Here is an 18525-nt window from a genome sequence, read left to right on the forward strand (position 1 = left end):
GACGCGGCGCCTGGGCCTCGCCCCTCCGACCGCGGAGCACCGAGAGCAGTCCTCCAGCAGTCCTAGAGCGGCCCGTGCAGAGGGGTAGGGCGTGGCGAGCGTCGCCTCTCAGTCGGTTCTGGGAACCAGGCCCTGCTTCCGGCTATTCGCGGTGCTGCTCCGGGCTCAGGACCAGGCGGAAGGTGCGGAGGAGGCGCGGGGAGCGGGCTGCTGGGTGGGAAAGGTCTGCCCTGCCCGCGGAACGGCGAGCGCCCGGGAGTCAGGAAGCCGATATGGCAGTTCGGGGCGGGGCCGAAGGTCGCTGACCGCTGGTAGGGCGGTGGCTCCGGCGAAGCTTGGAGGCCGCCTCGGGCGCTCCTTTCTCCGAGCCTGGAGGCAGCGCACCGGCCTCCCGGGAGCGGAGCCCGAGCGGCCGGCAGCCGGGCAGTGGACGGTTGTCCCGGCACAGGCCAGACCCTGAAGGAAAACCCGGAGTTCTGGCAGTGGCTGGTCGCTGACGACTAGGGTGAGGGGCGCTCGGCCTTCCTGGAGAGCGGGGTGCGAGGAAGACTGGAGAGCCCCCCTTTCCCCCGGGCCGCCTTGCTGAGGACGGCTCTGCTCGGCACTCGGTGCGGCTGCGGTGCGCGGGGTGCTCCTGCAGGACCAGGGGTGGGGCGTCGTGCCGGCCTTCAGGTAACCTCTCAGCCCTTTTCTCTAGATACTGCCCCTACCTCTGCTGCCGCGTGCGCCTTAGCCCCTCCTGCCTGAGAGGCGCCATTTGGTCCCGAAAACAGCAGGGATTTCTGAGTGTACGAGCCTGGGTTCTGATCTTCTACCTGAGTGATTGATTGCGCCTGATTTCCGTGTTGGTGGCAGAGCCGCGCGAGGCCCGGAGGCAGAGTAGATAAATGGCCTCAGAATCTATAGTGGCAGTGGCTGTTGTGTCCTTGTGTTCTCTGGACCTCGCTTCTCTTTCATTCTTTAACCCAATGTTTATTTGAAGAACTCATGTGTGCTCTCCTTTTCCTGGTTCTCTTCCTTTTCTCCTCCTCACCTCATCTCCATTTTCGGCTGCTTTCTGCCTCCCCTCTTGCAGGGACTAGAGAGGGCTTTCTGCCACGTGATTCCAGGGCACCTCCTGTCACACTGGCTGTCATTCTTGGTTCATACCATCAGCATCTGGGAGTGGAGACCCTGTCAGACCTCATTCACTGGCCCAAAGGGTGTGAGGGTCACTGGGCTTCTCTCGCACCCCTTCCAGGCCGGCTGGGCTGAGACCTCCTACTAGGCTGCCTGTCAAAGAGCAGGAAGCATCGATGTCTGCTGTGGGTCCTGCCGCTGCACACCTGCATCGCCCTGGTGACAGTCACAGTGACTGCGTGAGTTTCCTGGGGGCCCAGTTGCCCCCTGAGGTGGCAGCAATGCCCCAGCTTCTGGGGGACTTGGACAGGGCCACGTTCAGAAAATTGCTGAAGCTGGTGGTCAGCAGCCTGCAGGGAGAAGACTGCCGGGAGGCGGTGCAGCACCTCAGGGCTGGCGCCAACCTGCCTGAGGAGCAGCTGGGTGCCCTGATAGCTGGCACACACACCCTGCTCCAGCAGGCCCTCCGGCTGCCCCCGGCCAGCCTGAAGCCCGACACCTTCAAGAACCAGCTCCAGGAGCTTTGCATCCCCCAAGACCTGGTTGTGGACTTGGCCAGCGTGGTGTTTGGTAGCCAGCGGCCTCTCCTTGACTCTGTGGCCAGGCAGCAGGGGGCCTGGCTGCCCCACATCGCCGACTTTCGGTGGAGGGTGGACGTGGCCATCTCCACCAGCGCCCTGGCCCGCTCCCTGCAGCCGAGCGTCCTGATGCACCTGAAGCTCTCGGATGGGTCTGCCCTCCGCTTTGAGGTTCCCACGGCCAAATTCCAGGAGCTGCGGTTTGCCGTGGCCCTGGTCCTGAAGGAGATGGTCGACCTGGAGAAGAGGTGTGAGCGCAAGCTGCAGGACTGAGCCTCGCCAGTGCCTCCGGTCGCCCAGGCAGCTGTCTCAGATGGGCTCTCGAGAGCGAAGCCTGCCCTTCTGAGAAGGCACTCCAGTGAGGAAGTGTAACCATGTCTTTCTCTAAGTGAAGTAGACAGCTGTGTCTTTCCCTTTTTTTGGAAGTAAAGCAACTGTAAAAAAAAAATACGTCCTCCTAGGTAGGCATCAAATGGCATGTGCCCTCTCCACAGTGGTCGGTCGGTCTTGCTGCCAGGTAAGGGCACCCACTGTGCTGGTGGGCCCACGTGTAGTCTGGGGTTGAGGCCAAGGCCTTTGTGAGGACACAGGCTGTTCAGCCTGCCCTGTGCAGGCTTTGCCCCTTTGCTCTTGGGAACCCTGTATTTCAGCGTGCACATTTCATTCCCCATCTTAAATCCCTGACCTTAAAGTGCATTCTAGTGGAGGGGGTGCGGGGAGGAATGTGTAATAAAAACAAGCAGTGTAGCCCTGGAGAGGGTAGGTGCTGCAGGAGGTGCAGCAGCCTCCGGACATGGGAGGCAGGGCGGCGGGAGAGCTGGGCTGCACTTTAAATCAGGTCTTGGGGCGGGTGTCCTGAGGATGTGGTTCTTTAGCCAAGAGGAGGCAGGGACACTGCTCAGAGGGAAAGCCTGTGGGCGCGGGGCTGCGGCCAAGTGGGAGGAGATGAGTGGAGGCATAGGAGCAGGCCAAGGGCCTCTCTGGGAACTCGGCTCAACTCTGAGTGAAATGCGTGTGATGCGATAGTCGTGTTAGAGGATCACACCGGATACTGTGTTGACTGCAAAGGGCAGGCTGCAGGATGGGGGTGAGGAGTCTGGAGTTGGTGGTGGCGGCGGAGAGGGGAGCGGGGGCCTCGCCTAGGTGTCTTGCGGCTGGGTGGCTCAGGCAGCTCAGACCGCCATAGACTAAGTGGCTTGAACAACAGAAATGACTTGCTCGCAGTTCTGAAGGCTGGGATCAGCCTTCAGGAGAGGTCCTGGTGAGGCCTCTCCCCCGACCTTTGGACTTCCCTCTGTGCATGTGTATGCATGTGTGTGCCAGTATGTGACAGAGTGTGTGAGCGTGTGTGTGTGTGTGTGTGAGAGAGAGAGAGCACTCTCCTCCTCTTAAGAGGGCACCAGTCCTGTGGGATCAGGGCCCTGTGTTTATGACCTCATCCAACCTTAATCACCTCCCTGAAGGCCGCATTTTTAAATGCAGGCTCAGAAGGGGTTTGGGCTTCAACAATTGAGTGGGAGAGTGGTGGGGAGAGGGGAGCACAGGCCTCTCCTGGGTGCCTTTAGGGCAGCAGTGTGCAGAGCCCTTGACCAGCCCTGTCCCCTTTGGCATAACTGCACCCCAGGTAGGGGGCCTGGCAGTGTCCCCACCTCTGTGGTTTGCTCTACCAGGAAACCAGGTCACAGCCTGGTAGGATTAATGGGCCCAAGCATCAGGCAGGAGCTTCCTCTGAAAAATAGCGATTGGGTTTGGGTGCCCACCTGGCATCCTGCCATGTCTGTTGGAAGCCCCTAGCCTTCCCCAGCACCCCCTTCCTGTCCCCTCTCTGTGCCAGAACCCATCAAGAGCAGCAGTGTTTCCTCTGTGCTGTTTCCAGAATGCTCCCATGATCTTGATTAATTAGGCCTTTCCCTGAGCGAGGGTCCCAGCAACTTGGGCCAAAGGGACAGAGAAGAGAAGGTGCCCTGGGGGCTGCACTCAGAGCTGGGGTTTCCCGAGCCAGGCCCCACGTGGGGCTCAGTCCTGGCTCAGCCGAGGGCTGCAGACTCCCCGTATCTGCAGTATCAGCCAGCATCCTGGGCCCTTCTTCCCTGAGGACAGGAGCTGGACTGGGCCATCCTCGCTGCTGCCTAGGCCTGCCCACAAGGACCTGCACTGTAAGCTGAGCACCATGTCTGCCTCAACCAGTGATGGAGGCTCTCTTTGCTGTGACTTCTTCCTCAACTGTCAGGCATGTGTCAGGAATATGTACTTATTATGATATGTTTGGAAAATCCTAAAAAACAAAACTAAAAAGAACCAGAAAGCTCCTTTGCCCATAGACAGCCATGGAGAAACCATCTTGACAAGATTTGAACTTATTCTCTGTGCTGTGTCTGTGTGTTAACACAGCTCTGTTCATTTAACTCTCCCTGAATGTGATGGTCTGTCTACCGGCTGCAGAGCATGCATCCCTTCAGTGGGCATGCTGAGTTTTTCTTGGGCTTGGCAGACAGAGCACCAGAGACTGGGCAGCTCCTAAAACAGCAGATGTTGATTTCTCACAGTGCGGAGGGTGGACGGCTGAGGTTGGGGCCGGCAGGGTCAGGGAGCCGTGGTCCTGGCTGCAGACATCGCTGTCCTCGTGTGGAGAGAGGACACATGAGGGGACTCCAAAAAAAAGTGGGGGGGCTCAACCCTCATCACCTGAGCACACCCAAAGGCCCCCCTCCTCACATTTGGCATTAGGTCATTTGACACAAACATTCAGAGCAGAGAAACTTCTGTGTTTCCTTTTTTTCCGCAATTAAAAATCACAGTGATGTTATGCAACTGGAGATTATTATACTGAGTGAAGTCAGAGAAAGACATATGATATCACTTACATGTGGAATCTAAAATACCACATGAACACATCTACAAAACACAGACACAGAACAGAATTGTGGATGCCAAGGGGGAGGAGGCAGAGGAGGGAAGGGTTGGGAGTCTGGGATTAGCAGATGCAAACTATTATGTACAGGATGGAAAAACAATAAGGTCCTCCTGTACAGCACAGGGAACTATATTCAATATGTGTGTGTGAGTATGTGACAGTGTGTGAGTGTGTGTGTGTGAGAGAGCGAGCGCTCTCTTCTTAAGAGGGCACCAGTCCTGTGGGATCAGGGCCCTGTGTTTATGACTTCATCCAACCTTAATCACCTGCTCAGCAGGGGTTTGGGCTTCAACAATTGAGTGGGAGAATGGTGGGGAGGGGGGAGCACGGGCCTCACCTGGGTGCCTTTAGGGCAGCAGTGTGCAGAGCCCTTGACCAGCCCTGATCATGATAAATCATGGAAAATGTGTATGTATAACTGAATCACTGCTGTACAGCAGAAATGAGCGCAACGTTGTAAATCAGCTGTATTTCAACAAAATTGTTTTAATCACTGATATCAATAGTAAGTGGTAAATGGATTTTATGTATTAAGACTGTTTAGAGGTAGGAACAGAGAAGGCAGAACGTGACCATTTTCTACATTGAATCATACCTTGTGTAGCCTTTTGTGTTGGCGTTTTACTTAGCATAGTGTTGTTTAAAAAAAAAAAAAAAAAGCGACCATTTTAAAGCCCTAGGGGCTTCCCTGGTGGCTCAGATGGTAAAGAATCCACCTGCAATGCAGAAGACAGGGGTTCCATCCCTAGGTCGGGATGGAATGGCTTCCCATTCCAGTATTCTTGTCTCGAGCAATGAATGCCACGGTAGACAGAAGAGCCTGGCGGGCTGCAATCCTGAGTCCCAAAGATTCGGACAGTACCTAACTTCCCAAAGCACGTCCTTGCGCGCCCCCTACAGGCCAGGCCCTGACGACGCAGCCGAGTGGGGAGAAGGAACAGGTGGAAGGAACCACCAAGTGCAGGCGCTCCACCAGGCTCATGTTAGACCGTTAACTCAAAGGCACCGACATGGTGAAGCGCAGAGGTTTGAGTCTTGCCCAGGGACACACAGCTGATGGGGGAGCTGGTGGGCGGTTCTCTGCCAGCCTTCCCTTCCTGCCTGCACATCCGCTGGCTTCTCGGGCATGTGACCCTGGTGGCAAGAGGCGCTCCGTGCTGGCTCCCGTCCCCCGAGGCCGCTGACCCCAGGGTGAGGATACGTGCTCAGGGCAGACGTCCACAGGCTGGGGCGTGTCTCTTTTGCAGGTTAGCATAGCAAAGTTCACTGGTGCAACCAGGAACGAGGCCTGGAGTCCAAGCCCAGCCCGGGTGCCCCAGCTCTTAGCCCCGCTGCCACAGAAGGGCCCTATGGCTACGATTCTGTGATTTTAAGGCACATGCTTGGCAGGAACACACACAGGGTCCCTTCCTGAGGGACCCTGGAGGAGGACAAGAGCTCTCAACTGAACCCACCTCATCCTCTGGGCTGATCTAGCAGGCAGGGGTGCTTTTCTGACCGAGGCTTGGAGCTCCGCGCCTCAGGACTAGGGTTTGCACACCCTCTTGCCTGCCAGGCCACAGAGGCCTCTGTCGCTGTGCTCCTGGCCGGGGTAGCCCCGCTGTCTGCCAGCCAGCCGCATGGGTGTGTCCACCTTGCTCATCCCCTCCCCAGGCCCTGGAGGGTCAGCAGACTCAGTGGGTCTGGGCCCCTCTGAGGCTCTGTGTCTATACGTGCTGTCATCTCCACCCTTGAGGGGCCAGGCTGCTAACTGGGGGTGCAGAGCTCTGCTTGCTCACCTGCTTCTCTCCCCCATCCCCAGAAGGCACCATCTGTGCCTTTTAAGTCACTGGTCAGGAACGCCTGGACCAGAACATTGACCTCCATCCTCGGGAGGCTGGATGTGGTGGGCCCTGACTATGTTGACCCCTCGCCTTGGCCTCCAGTGAGCTCTTGACAATTCTAATACTGCCAGCCCCAGGTTGTCCATTTGTGAGCCCTTGTGCTTGTGTCAAGGAGGCACACACGGGCAAACAGTGACACAGGCATCACTGTACAGAGAGAGAGGTTTTCGTGAGAAGCAGACGATGGGCAGCAGGCTGTTCCCGGGACTGCTGGCTCCTGGCGCTGAACAGAGCCAGGTAATGAGGCCACCAGCCTCGAGACCATGCACAGCCTCTGGCCTTACTGTGTGTGGGGACGTAGACATGATCCAGCTGAAGAAGGTCCCTCCAGCTGTGGGGCACAGGCTTGGAGGCTAGCAGAGGTGGCCCTCCTCAACTGCATTGGGTGTGGTGACCTTTTCTCTAAACGGCTAGAGGATATTTTAGCCTTTCAGGTCATGATTCTATCAGCTCTGCCACTGTAGCTCAAAACAACCAGAGAAAACAATGAAACCAATGTGCATGATTATATTCCAATAAAATGTCCTGTGGACACTAAATTTTAATTTCACATCACAAAATTTGTTTCAACCATTTAAAACCCATTCTTAGGACTTCCCTGGTTGTCCAGTGTCTAAGACTCCACACTCCCAGTGCAGGGGCCCCGGGTTTGATCCCAGGTTGGGGATCAAATCCTGCATGCCATAACTAAAAGATCCTGTGTGCCACCGCTGTGACCCAGCACAGCCCAAACCAGAAAAACCGTTCTCACTTCCAGGGCCTTGCAAAACCAGGTGGGGTGAGGGTGGCTTTAAACGCTGCGCCTCCCTGCGCGCCTGTAGGGCTCCCTCAGACTGCAGAGCTAGCCCTGCCCCTGTGTCCCCAGACAAGAACAAGACCTTGCAGAGAGCAAATGTTTGACCTTATGTAGACCTCTGTGGAAACTCTTGGCGCTGGAGCATTTTCTCTCGTCTGTGGGCCTCTAAAGCTTCACCTCAAAGCCTGCTGTACCTCAAACACAGCATTCATTCAAAAAACTTCTGGGCTCTGAGTGCAAGCCACATCCACAAAGGGACACACGAATGTGAAAACCCACTGGGCTCTGCACAGACACCCCACTTTATTAATGAAGCTTCCAGAATGCTCAAAGTATCATAAAGCTTATCTGATAATGAAGACAAATTTCAGGTCAAAATTATGAGTTTAATTTGTCTCCAAAAGAGAAATCCAAAGTATTTTAGAATCTATTCTATGACCATTCTAGAAATTCTCTTTGGCCATGCTGGGCATCTTGTGGGATCTAGGGGAAAGCTGAGTCCTGACCACTGGAGTGCCAAGAAATTCCCAGAAATTCTTAAAATGAGTTTACTGTTCCTGAAACCCCAACTGGGAAATACAGCTTGGAAGTAGGATAGGATAGTCCAGAACTCCCACACCTGGCAGGCAGCCCTCTCCTCTCCTCCCAGCGCACACAGAGAAGTAGGAAGACACTTCTCCGTGCTCTGGGATCTGAAACCCAGGCAGCAGCAGTTTGAATGCAACGTCGTCAGGTGACACACAAATACCACAAACCTTTTTCACGCGGATGCAGCCAAGGAGACTCCTCACCCAACGCTTCTGCAGCCAGTATTCTAGGCTGGAATGTAGGCCTTGAGATTTATTTCTATTGAATTTTTGGTTATCCTGGGACATTTAAGTGAACAAAACATAAGAACAGAGGAAAAATAATACCTCAAAGGCTGGAGGCAGGACTGCCATGCAGTCAGAGGCACTCTGCAAGCAAAGGGCCAGCTGTGTTCCAAGAACCTTTATTTGGTCACACTGAAATCTGATTTCAATATAATTCTCAAATGTCACAAAATAGTCTTTCCCCACCCGCCTCCAACCATTTAAAAATGTAAAAACCATTCTTAGTTCTTAGGCCTGTTACAAGGTAAACGGGGACATGAAAATTCTGAAGGTGATTCAAGCACACATGGATTGTGAGCAGCACCAAGCCCACGTGGTCAGGAGCCCTGCCGACCGGCCAGGAAGCAAAACCAGGAGGCTGTCAGATCAGAAGCAGCTGCCGCATTGGCGAAGCCTCCTTGGCTGGCTGTGATTACATTTCTCAGACCTGCACGCATTTACAGACTGACTCCAGCTCAGGTTTTGTGGAGGTCCCAGGCCAGCGTCCTCAGGCTGATCACCAGGCTTCACAGACGTGGGCACAGGCCTGCATTTGGCCCACGGGGCACACAGTGGGCCAGCCCCAACAGGACCATGTTGATTCCGAGTCCAGCTGCTAGAGTGCGTTTAAGGCTGGGTCCTCAGGCCCTTTTTGGCTGGCCTGCAAGTGCTGTCAGGAAAGACAAGCATCCTGTGGCGCAGACCCTGGAGTCCAGAGGCCCTGTACCCCTTTGCGTGTCATTACCAGGAAGTGGCCAGGACTCCTTGTGGGGAGGGCCCATCCGATGACAAACCACTTTCTTAGCACCAGCAGACGGTGGGGGTGTGGCATGTCCACCCAGGACCTTGATCTTGTCCCACTGTTAGGTGGCTCAAAAGGCCTAAGATATGGCCCACTTAGAGGTGCCCACCTTGCCTGGCTCTGAAGGCAGTGACCACCTGGTTGGGCACAGCAGCTGAGGTGGGGACGTAACCTCTGGTGTCTGTAGAGGTCCCTGCTGTCTTGCACTGACTTTCAGACACAAGTTGTGGGTGAAGCGGGGGGTTACAGCTGCTGCAGACGCACAGTGTCTGCATGGTGCCCCAGCCAGGGCAGGAGCACACCGAAGTTGCAGGTGGGGCAATCCTTGTCCCAAGACAGCGCTGCAACCTACACACCTTGTGCCAGGGAAGCAGCCAATCAGGCTGAGCTGCTGGGGGGTTGAGTCCCGTCTACTTGCTGAGAACATCCTGGACTCTGCTGTCCCAACCTCTCCAGGCACCTGGAGCGGCTGGCACTTGTTCTCGGAGAGAAACCCACAGGCTGCTTCTGGGCTACGTCACACAAGGCGAACCTGGGCTTAACAACCCATGTGATGTGACCCACCAAGTCCTGTTGCAATAAACCCTCAAGTGACCTCAGGGTCACCTGTTGGACACGGGAGACGTGGCCCCTCCATGGAAGACAGCCCTTTGCCCTGTGATTATCGTCAGTGGTGCCAAAGATCGCCAGGTCTCGGGGTGGTGCTGGGTAGCAGCTGGTGACGCTCCTCATCCTGAGTCCCCCTGCACAGCCCAGGGCCCTGGGCCATGCGGGAGCTACCACTGCACGTCAGCCTCATCCTGCAGCTCGCAGGCCTTGAGCTGCTCCAGGAGCTGCTCTGCAGCCCAGCCTGTCAGTCAACCAGAGCAGCGATGTTCCCTGCACGTTCCTTCCACTGGTGACAAGATGGCCACATGCTCTGACCACTCGACCCAAGCCGGGCCATGCTGGCAGAGAAAACCTGAGCAGGAGGCGATGCCAGCAGAGTGGGCTTGCTCACTGGCACCCAGTGCTTGGCGCCCATGGGCCCTCTGCCCTGGGACCTGTGGGGCCCGTTGAGGCCACACCCCCATGCTGATCCTGGTGAGCAGGCGTCTCCAGCACCCATTGGCCTATGCAAAGGCACCAGCTCACGCGTCTGCCTGCAGACCTTCCAGTTCTGGTGGTCCGTGTGGCTGGTGTTTTGAGGGTACGCCTCTGGTGGCGTCCTCGGGGCTGCTCTTTCATTCTTGTAACCACTGTAAGACAATGCTCGGGGAGGCCACTGGATTCTGGACTTACAGCAGGCCAGGGACACTGTCCCCAGGCCTGGGTGCTGCTCCTGGCGTGCCTGCATGGACCCAGCACCTCCCCCAAGAGAAGGGCTGCTCTGCGAGGCATATCCGCTGAGGAGAGCAGAAGGGGAGCCCAGGCACCCCCCCCCCCAGCAGCCCTGCACAAACACATCCTTGCTGCAGAAGCCAGTCTGGTACCTGGGGCCTAAGGAAGGCGTCCCGGGTGACTTCTTCCACCCCCTCAGCCGGTGGGGCTGCCGGGGCTCGTCTCATGCCTCGTCCGCAAGGTCCAGGGTCATCCCTCTGAGAGCTCAAATGCTACACGTGTCACCCTGATGGAGACACGAGCTTTACTGGAGGGGATAAGGTCAAACGTGCCAGCAAAAACATACACCACGTATGAATCGCAACACTCCCTAAGAGAGCAATTCTGAATCTTCCCCAGTTTTCTAGATCTTCAGTGTAAAAGATCCCATGTCAAATAAGTTAAGGCTGTAGGTTTATTCACATTTATACACATTTGTAAAGGTAAGTGGTCTAGCCCATGTGAATTTTCTGATGCTGAGTAAGCCTTGAGCTCCTATTAAAAGCTTTGCCACATTCTTCACATTTGTAGGGTTTCTCTCCAGTGTGAATTCTCTGGTGGATAATGAGATGCGACCGCCACCTGAATATTTTCTCACATTCATTACATTTGTGAAGTTTCTTTACAGTATTAACTCTCCTACGACTCGTGTGGGTGGAAGCCTCCAGGGTGCTCCCGTACTCACGGTACCACTGGGCACGAGTGTGGATCCTCTGGTGCTCGATCAGGTATGAGCTCCGGCTGAAGGCCTTCCCGCACTCGCTGCATCCATAGGGCTTCACCCCGGCATGGATAATCTGGTGCTGGAAAAGGGTGGAATTCTGGCTGAAGGCCTTCCCACACTCACTGCACTTATATGGCCTCTCGCCCGTGTGCACCCTCTGGTGTATCGTGAGCTGTGTGCTCATGCTGAAGGCTTTGCCACATTCGAGGCACTCGTAGGGCTTCTCCCCCTTATGAATCCTTTGATGGTAAATGAGGCTCGAGCTCTGGCTAAAGGCCTTCCCGCAGTCACTGCACTCGTACGGCTTCTCCCCGGTATGAATTCTCTGATGCTGAATGAGGTGTGAGCCCTGGACAAAGCCCTTCCCACACTCATCGCACTTAAACGGTTTTTCTCCAGTGTGAGTTCTCTGGTGGCGAATAAGTCGTGAGCTGCAACCAAAGGCTTTTGAACACTTGTTGCATTTATAAGGTTTCTCTCCAGTGTGTGTCAGTTGATGCTGACTCAGGCGGGAGACCCACCGGAAAGCCTTCCCACACTCATCACACTTAAATGGCTTCTCGGGAGCATGCATCCTCTGACGTGCACCCAGGCTGGGACTCTCCGGGGTTCTCGGGAGCTCAAGCTTCTCCCCAGCGTGCATCCGCTGGTGCTGAGCTAGGGTTGAGCTCTGGCTGAAGGCCTTGCCGCACTCCCGGCACGGATAGGGCCGCTCTCCTGTGTGGGTCCTCTGGTGCCTGGCCAGCTGAGACTGCTGGCTGAAGGCCTTCCCGCATTCCCGGCAGCCATAGGGCCTCTCTCCCGTGTGGACCCTCTGATGATGGATGAGGCTGGAGCTCTGCCCAAAGGCTTTTCCACATTCTTCACACCTGTAGGGCTTCTCCCCAGTGTGAATCCTTTGATGCTGAATAAGTTTTGAGCTCAGGCGAAAGGCCTTCCCGCAGTCGGTGCACTTAAATGGCTTCTCTCCAGTGTGGATCCTCTGATGCTGAGTAAGCTGTGAGCACAACCTGAAGACCTTCCCACACTCCCTACACTCATATGGTTTCTCTCCGGGCAAGGTACTCAGATGTGTCCCCTGAAAGCAATCAGATAACTTTTTTTGGCACTCTTGGCATCTGTTGGGTTTCTGCTGGGTATTCATTTCCTGGTGCAGAGCAACATCTGAAGGAGATCGCAAACTCCTGCCACATACATCGCACCTTCCAAAGGACCACTGACTTTGATCAGGCTGACAACCCAGGCGGCCACTGCTTCCCCGCTCACCATGACCCTGGAACTCGTCCTCAGTGAAGGCCTTCCTGGGACCCGTGGTCCCCATGTTCAAGAAGTTTTTATGGAAGAGGGAGCTTGGCTGTCTCTGTGAACAGACTTCAGGATCTGAGGTGTTTCCAAAGCCAGGACTCTGGGGAAAGTCCTGGGGCAAGGTTTTGACCATGACCCCCCCAGATTCTGATTTAAAACTGTCCATGTCCTCACAGGCCTGCTCACCATCAGTCCCAACTGTAGAATCTGAAATGAACAGGAAGCAAATTGCTGCTAATCCCCTGTGCTCAGAGAAAGGAGACTGGGGGGTGGGGGTGCATACCACCCCTGGGACTGAGCCCCCTCCCAGGACAGGCTGTACTGAGCATTTGGAAAGATGCGATGAGAAGTCAATGCCTTTTGACAATGGTCAAAATCTGGTTCTGTTCATGCTTAATGCATTCATTCAGTTACTATATACCTGGAAGACTCCAAAGAGCCACTCTCCTACGTGGAGAAAAGGTCATCTCACAGGGAATGAGTACGAGGAAAAACCCACAAAGAGGCAAAGTGAGCCCAAAGGGTGGAGGATAAAAGGCAGGGTTAGGGTGCCTGTGAGAGGAAGTAGAGTAAGGAGGAAAGAAGGGCTGAAAACTGAACAGAGGGGTGTTATGTACTGAGAAAAATGAGGCACAAGAGCTGCTAAGGGGCGCACGGGTGAGTCCAAGAGAGGTGGGCCTCAGCTGTCCACCGGGCAGGGTTCTCTCCAGCCGCTGCCAGTCCTGCCCTCTGACTCACACTGCTGCGTCCATCCCTTGCTGCCCTGCCCCTCAGCTTCCAGGTGGCCACAGTAACTACACTGGGCTACACTGATGCCTCCTTCCTGGGGGTTTCCAGAGGGCCCACCTCCCTGCTTGCCCTCACATGGAGGGATGGAGGGATGTGGCCACCAGCCAAGGAATACCTGGGGCCACCAGAAGCTGGAATAGGCAGGGAGGATCCTCCCCTACAGGTTTCAGAGGGGACACGACACTGCTTGTGACTTGATCCTGGACATGTGGTCCCCACAACTAAGGAACAGTAAATCTCGGCTGTGGTAAGCCTCTAGTCTATGTGCTTTGTTACAGCAGCTTCAGGACACCAACACAGCCCTGGAACTTCATCTGAGAGGCTGGGTCACCCAGACCCCATGAAACTCTGGAGGGAGCATGGCAGTGGCAGGTGAACAGCTGCTCAGAGTCACACATGTGCCTTTGCTTAATATGAATATTAGTAAAATTCAAACTAATAAAATGTGGTTCAAAAACAAATTGTCTTGCTATAATGCACAGGAGTTCTATGCCCTTGCTTTTCTGTAGTTTAGTCTCTCCTGAGGCTGCCCCATGACTGGCCTACGCCTCTAGGCCCACCCCACAGCATATCCAGCCAGCTCAGCAAAGCTGCATGGATAGCCTCTGGGGTCCCCCTCCAGCTTCCCACCTGAGCCCTCGCCGGGCATGGGGACCCTGAATCCCTCCTGTGCCCGGAATTCTCACCTGTCCGGGTGGTCCTGGCTGTCTCTCTCCCCTCTGCTCCTTGCAGGTCGAGGACCCATGGATCCTGCCCCTGTTCTAGCCGGGAGATCAGCTCAGGCTTGAAGACCAGGAATCCTGCTGTGGGGGCAGCAGAGGAGGAGACGGTATCATTGTGGCTGGGAGTGCAGCTTGGGGCTCAGTTCTCCCTGGTCCCCAGGAGTGAAAGGTTGGGGGCTACTGGAGCACAGGGGCCTCCTGTCCAGACCTGCTGCCTCCTGAGGCTGGACAGAGAGGAACGTGTGGACTCCCAGTCTGGCCCTGCTGCAAATGGAGACAGGGCCAGGATCGCCAGGGAGTCCTGTCACCCAAGTCTGCAGAACACAGGCCAGCTCTCCCCCACGGGGAGAGGCAGGCACAGCCAGCACTTCCCTCAGTCCCCTCAGGGATGCTCCAAGAGGTACGGTTGCTTAAGAAACAATACAACAACAAATCAACCAACAAAATGGATTTTAAATCAGAAGGTGTGAAGCCCAATCATCAGCCAGCAGCCCCAGCCTCAAGTCCTCACACAGAGCCCAGGGCCTCAGCAGAGGGCTGGAGACCGGCAGGCACCCCCTGGCACCTGCCTTCTGGGGCCAGTAGCCCCCATACTGTGGGGCAGCCATGTGAAGTGCTCCCAGCCCACCCAAGGGCCAGTCAAGCCCTCTGGCTAGAGCACTCCTCAGGTGTTCAGCCATGGGGTGGAGAAGGCAGCAGGCAGAGAAGGTCAAAGGCTCAGGTGACAGCAGGACCCCACACTCGACAGGAAATAGGTTCCCGCCAAGCACACGTGTGCTGCTCACAGAGAGATGTCCCTGGGCAGCCAGAAAGGGGGTCGGGCAAAGGCCATGAAACAATACCACAGACGGCACCTGACCTAAGTGCAGCTGGACACACAGCAACCACAACGGGTGGCTCAAAACTATGACTATCCAGAAACTATATGATGAATTAGTAAGTGGCAACTGTATTTACTATGAGTTAAAAGTCGTAGGATGCAGCTGAAGTGGTATTTATGCATAAAATTTCATGTTTTTAACTACACCAACTAGAAACAAGAATGGTAAACACAGAACAGGTAAATACTAAGCTCAAGAAACAATAAGAAATCTGACTGAGTAGCTGTTCAAGCTATTTCAAGTTTGGATTCTATTTCTATTCACTCAGGCAGAAAGTCCACCAATCTAACTTTCAGAAGTCCACCTACACTGTGAGCACAGCCAAACGGTACAAAGGAAAGAAAAGTAACAACACAGCAGACCCAATAAATTAAAAGGGAAGAAGGAAGAAAGGCGGAAAGACTCAGTGACGGAGTGCCCTGCCCCTCCTGCCCCCCAAAACCCACAAGCTGGGTCTCTGAAAGATGAAACAACAGTCTCATGGCAGTCAGTATCAATCATGGTCAACACAATGAAAAAATGCTGCAAAAATAAATAAGGGAAACAAATACAAACATAACAGACATTAAAAATGAAGAGTGTTCTGAATAAGTACACACTAGAAAAACTGAAAATCTGAGTAACTGTTTCAGCCATTTCAAGTTTGGATTGTATTTCTACCCATTCAGGCAGAAAGTCCACCTACCCTGTGAGCACTGAATCACATGACGTATGCAAACCTGGGAGCCTGCTTGGCTCACCAAGACTCCTCCTGGGGTCAGCTTCTGACCCACAAGGACTCACAGTCCCAAGCCCCTCCCTAGCTCATGAGGGCTCGACCACATGGCCTCCAGATCTGCAGCCTCTAGCAGAGGCCAAAATACGTGGGTGCTGACCGATGATGGAAGGGCTAGGGGTGTCCAAATAAAGCCTCACCTAGTCCAGCCACACTGCTGTGGTTCTCAAGCATCACCTCCTTGTAGAGAGCCCTCTGGCCAGGGTCCAGACACTGCCATTCCTCCCGCGAGAAGTGCACGGCCACATCACCAAATGTCACAGCCTCCTGAAAGGACACACACCAGTCTCCTGGCTGTCTCAAGCACACAGACCACAAGGTTGAGGGAGACAGTCACCAGGCCCCTTTGGTTTTAAAATTGAGGGGAGGAAGGAATTCCCTGGCTGTCTTGTGGTCAGGACTCTGCTCCCACTGTAGGGGGCACAGGCTCAATCCCTGGTCAGGGAAGTAAGATCCTGCAAGCTGTGCAATGTAGCCAAAAAATAAAATAAAATCAAGGGGAGAGACAGTATGGAGGAGAGGGAGGGACCCAGGTCATGGGGATCTACAACCCTCCCCCAAAAGCCTCAGGCAGGCCCAATCTGAGCAGGCTTTGCTCACTACCTTGGACACACCCGAGACTGGCAAGGGGTCAGCAAGAGGCCGAGGGTCTAGCTCCAGGCCCATTGGGCATGGTGGGTGCCCAGAGGAGCAGGTAGGGGCCTCACAAGACGAGGGAGGGAACAGGGGAAATCAGACTCCTACCATGAGGCTCGGTGGGTGGGAATCCACGTGTCCTGGCTGAGAGACCTGTTGGCAGTTACCAAAGAGTCAGAGGTCACAATCCTGGAGGCCCCAACCTCTCACTTCCAGACTAATCGAGGGGGTACCACATCCTCCAATCTTTTACTTCCAACTCCAAGTGTTCTCTGGCAGGGACTTGTGGTGGGGCCAAAATGGCCGTAGCACTACAGGATCTGCCCTCCGAAGCTTCATTCGTCTTTCAGAGAGTGTGACATGTAAGAATTACTCCACAAACATGTAATGGGTAGTTGCCACGTGTACCAGGTGCTCGGCTAGGCAATAGGGATGTGGTAGTGAATAGCGCACAAGGACTCTACCTTCTTGGAGCAGCCTAGTGGGGGAAAGAGCTAACTGACCATGCAAACAAACCAAAATTAAACTGTGATGACAGCACAAGTACAAGGGACTCAGAAAGCATTTACACTAGGAAACTCGGACTTAGTCTGATGGGTCACTTCCCCTAGGTGCTAACTCAGTGCTAATCGGGGTGGGGAGGGAACTCGTAGGCAGCAGGAACAGAGGCAAGGGCCTCGTGTGCAAGGGCCAGAGGCAAGAAGGACCCTCCGAGGCAGGAAGGACTAGGGCTGAATGAGCCAGTGGGGCAAGATCTCAGGCAGCAAGATGAGTCATGGTGTGACGGGCGGCTGGAGTAGACAGGAACCAGAAGGATGGACTGCACGGAAAAGAGGAGGGGACACCTGACCACACCCCAACCTTTGTACAAAAATCTGACCCCTCTCCGGGCATCCCCCTGGGAGGTCAGAAAGAGAAGTGGACTTCCTAGGGGAGATTCTGACTCCAAAAGCGGCTTGAGGGAAGAAGCTTTAGGCCATGAGCTGATTCAGACTGCAGTGACCACTGTTAAGCGGTTCCCCACCTGGGCCTGGCCAGCAGCAGGCATGTACCTCCCGGTGCTGGATCCTGGGTCCCTGTAGAGAAGTACAGGCTCTAAGTAGCAGCCAGAATTAAGAAAAAATACACAGCCTACGATCCCAAGACATAGCCCTTTTGGCCACCTTCATGAAGTCTAGGTCTTGAAGGAGCAGTGAGAAAGGGTAAAAGAGTGCCCCCGAGGGAGATGATGGGTATGCAGGCTGGAGCATGCCTAGAACCGAAGGGGAGGCTACGAGGCTGCCGCGAGGCCGGATCTGTGGGACGACCCCTCCCGCTTCTTCCCGGCCAAGACGGACAAGTCTCGACCACCGCCCTACCGGCGCCAACGGGCTCTCAGAGCTGCCCGCTTCACCAGCGCTTCCCAGCGGAGAGGCCGGGGGAGCGCGGAGCCCGCCTCATCGGAGGCGGGAGGACGCGGGGGCCGGTAGGAGACCTCTTAGACCAAAGAGGGGAGGAGAACTTGGGCCGCCCCGACTCTAATCTACGCCCTCAGCACCGACTCACCCTCCCGGGGCCAGCCGGAGACTCTAGCAGCGCGACGACGCCGGAAACGGGCCTCGGCCGCTGGCGGCCGCTCGCCCCGCAGACTTCCGGTTGCTCTGGGCGGTTCGGAGGCTCAGCCGACTCGGTGGTTCCCAGCTGTTCCCCAACCCAGGAAGCCGGAGACCCGGCAGGGCCAGGTAGCTTGGGAACCGACAGAGCCCGGAGCGGGCGGGGCGGAATCCGGTAAAGGGCGGGGTCACAGTTCAAGGAGGGCGGGGCTGGGGCCGAGGGAAAGCGAGGGCCCGGGCTCGCTGCTGTGTGGCCTGGAGGCGGGGAGTAGACCCGGACGAAACCGGAGGAGAGCGATCTGAGGGTCGCCCGGGCCGGCCCCGCTCACCTCTGGTCACAGTCTGGGCCGCTGGTCCCCGCATTGGGTTCTGTGTGCGGGCTGCTGCTAGGCAGAACGCGCCTGCTGGGCCTGTTCCAGGCTCCAGGACTACAGAGACGCCGCTGCCCCAGCTGTGCCCAGTGGAGTACGGGGGCGAGCGGCCAGGTGGGGCGCAGAGGAGCCCTGTGGAGAGAGTAGGTGTTCCTGTCCTTGGTGTGGAGATGTCTCGGGCCACGGGCACCGCAGAGTGTGGAGGGGCACCGACAGCCCAGAGATGAGGCTGTGAGGGCTGCAGAAAGGGTGAGGACCACCAGGAGGAGAGGCCCAGGGCAGACGTCAACCGGGACGTCTGGCTGGCGTCCCTGGCTGCGTCGCGGGGCTCGAGGCAGCGGGACAACCTAGGACCCGCCGAGAGACCTGAGGCGGTGGGCCCTCAGGCGAAGGGCAGAGCGCCCGGGTGTCTGGTCAGGACTGCTCCT

The 18525-nt window shown here is 55.8% G+C and overlaps 2 protein-coding genes across 9 annotated transcripts; one reads left to right on the forward strand and one right to left on the reverse strand.

The window, feature by feature from the left end:
- The first annotated feature begins 51 nt into the window (after positions 1 to 51).
- Positions 52 to 5214, forward strand: COMMD5 (COMM domain containing 5). Of its 3 annotated transcripts, none has more exons than XM_006070066.4 (2): positions 52 to 182; positions 1241 to 5214. In XM_006070066.4, the coding sequence occupies exon 2, from the start codon at positions 1296 to 1298 to the stop codon at positions 1968 to 1970; it is 675 nt and encodes a 224-aa protein (XP_006070128.2). In that variant the 5' UTR covers positions 52 to 182; positions 1241 to 1295; the 3' UTR covers positions 1971 to 5214. The 3 variants fall into 3 exon arrangements, with proteins under 3 accessions (XP_006070128.2, XP_045018691.1, XP_025121460.2); XM_045162756.1 differs by lacking the exon at positions 52 to 182 and adding an exon at positions 189 to 672; XM_025265675.3 differs by lacking the exon at positions 52 to 182 and adding an exon at positions 189 to 505.
- A 3051-nt stretch (positions 5215 to 8265) lies between these two features.
- Positions 8266 to 17828, reverse strand: ZNF7 (zinc finger protein 7). 6 transcript variants are annotated; one of them, XM_006070072.4, is made up of 7 exons: positions 17680 to 17827; positions 17159 to 17210; positions 16243 to 16287; positions 15639 to 15765; positions 13807 to 13923; positions 10988 to 12538; positions 8266 to 10549 (listed from the first exon to the last, which is right to left on the reverse strand). In XM_006070072.4, exons 2-7 carry the CDS (start codon positions 17180 to 17182, stop codon positions 10545 to 10547), a joined length of 1869 nt encoding a protein of 622 aa, XP_006070134.3. In that variant the 5' UTR covers positions 17183 to 17210; positions 17680 to 17827; the 3' UTR covers positions 8266 to 10544. The 6 variants fall into 6 exon arrangements, with proteins under 6 accessions (XP_006070134.3, XP_006070131.3, XP_006070130.3 ...); XM_006070069.4 differs by having other exon boundaries at positions 8266 to 12538; positions 13807 to 13920; positions 17680 to 17828; XM_006070068.4 differs by having other exon boundaries at positions 8266 to 12538; positions 17680 to 17826.
- Positions 17829 to 18525: the final 697 nt, after the last annotated feature.

The sequence above is a fragment of the Bubalus bubalis genome, chromosome 15, assembly GCF_019923935.1.
Source record: "Bubalus bubalis isolate 160015118507 breed Murrah chromosome 15, NDDB_SH_1, whole genome shotgun sequence".
In the NCBI taxonomy this organism is placed as follows: Eukaryota; Metazoa; Chordata; class Mammalia; order Artiodactyla; family Bovidae; genus Bubalus; species Bubalus bubalis.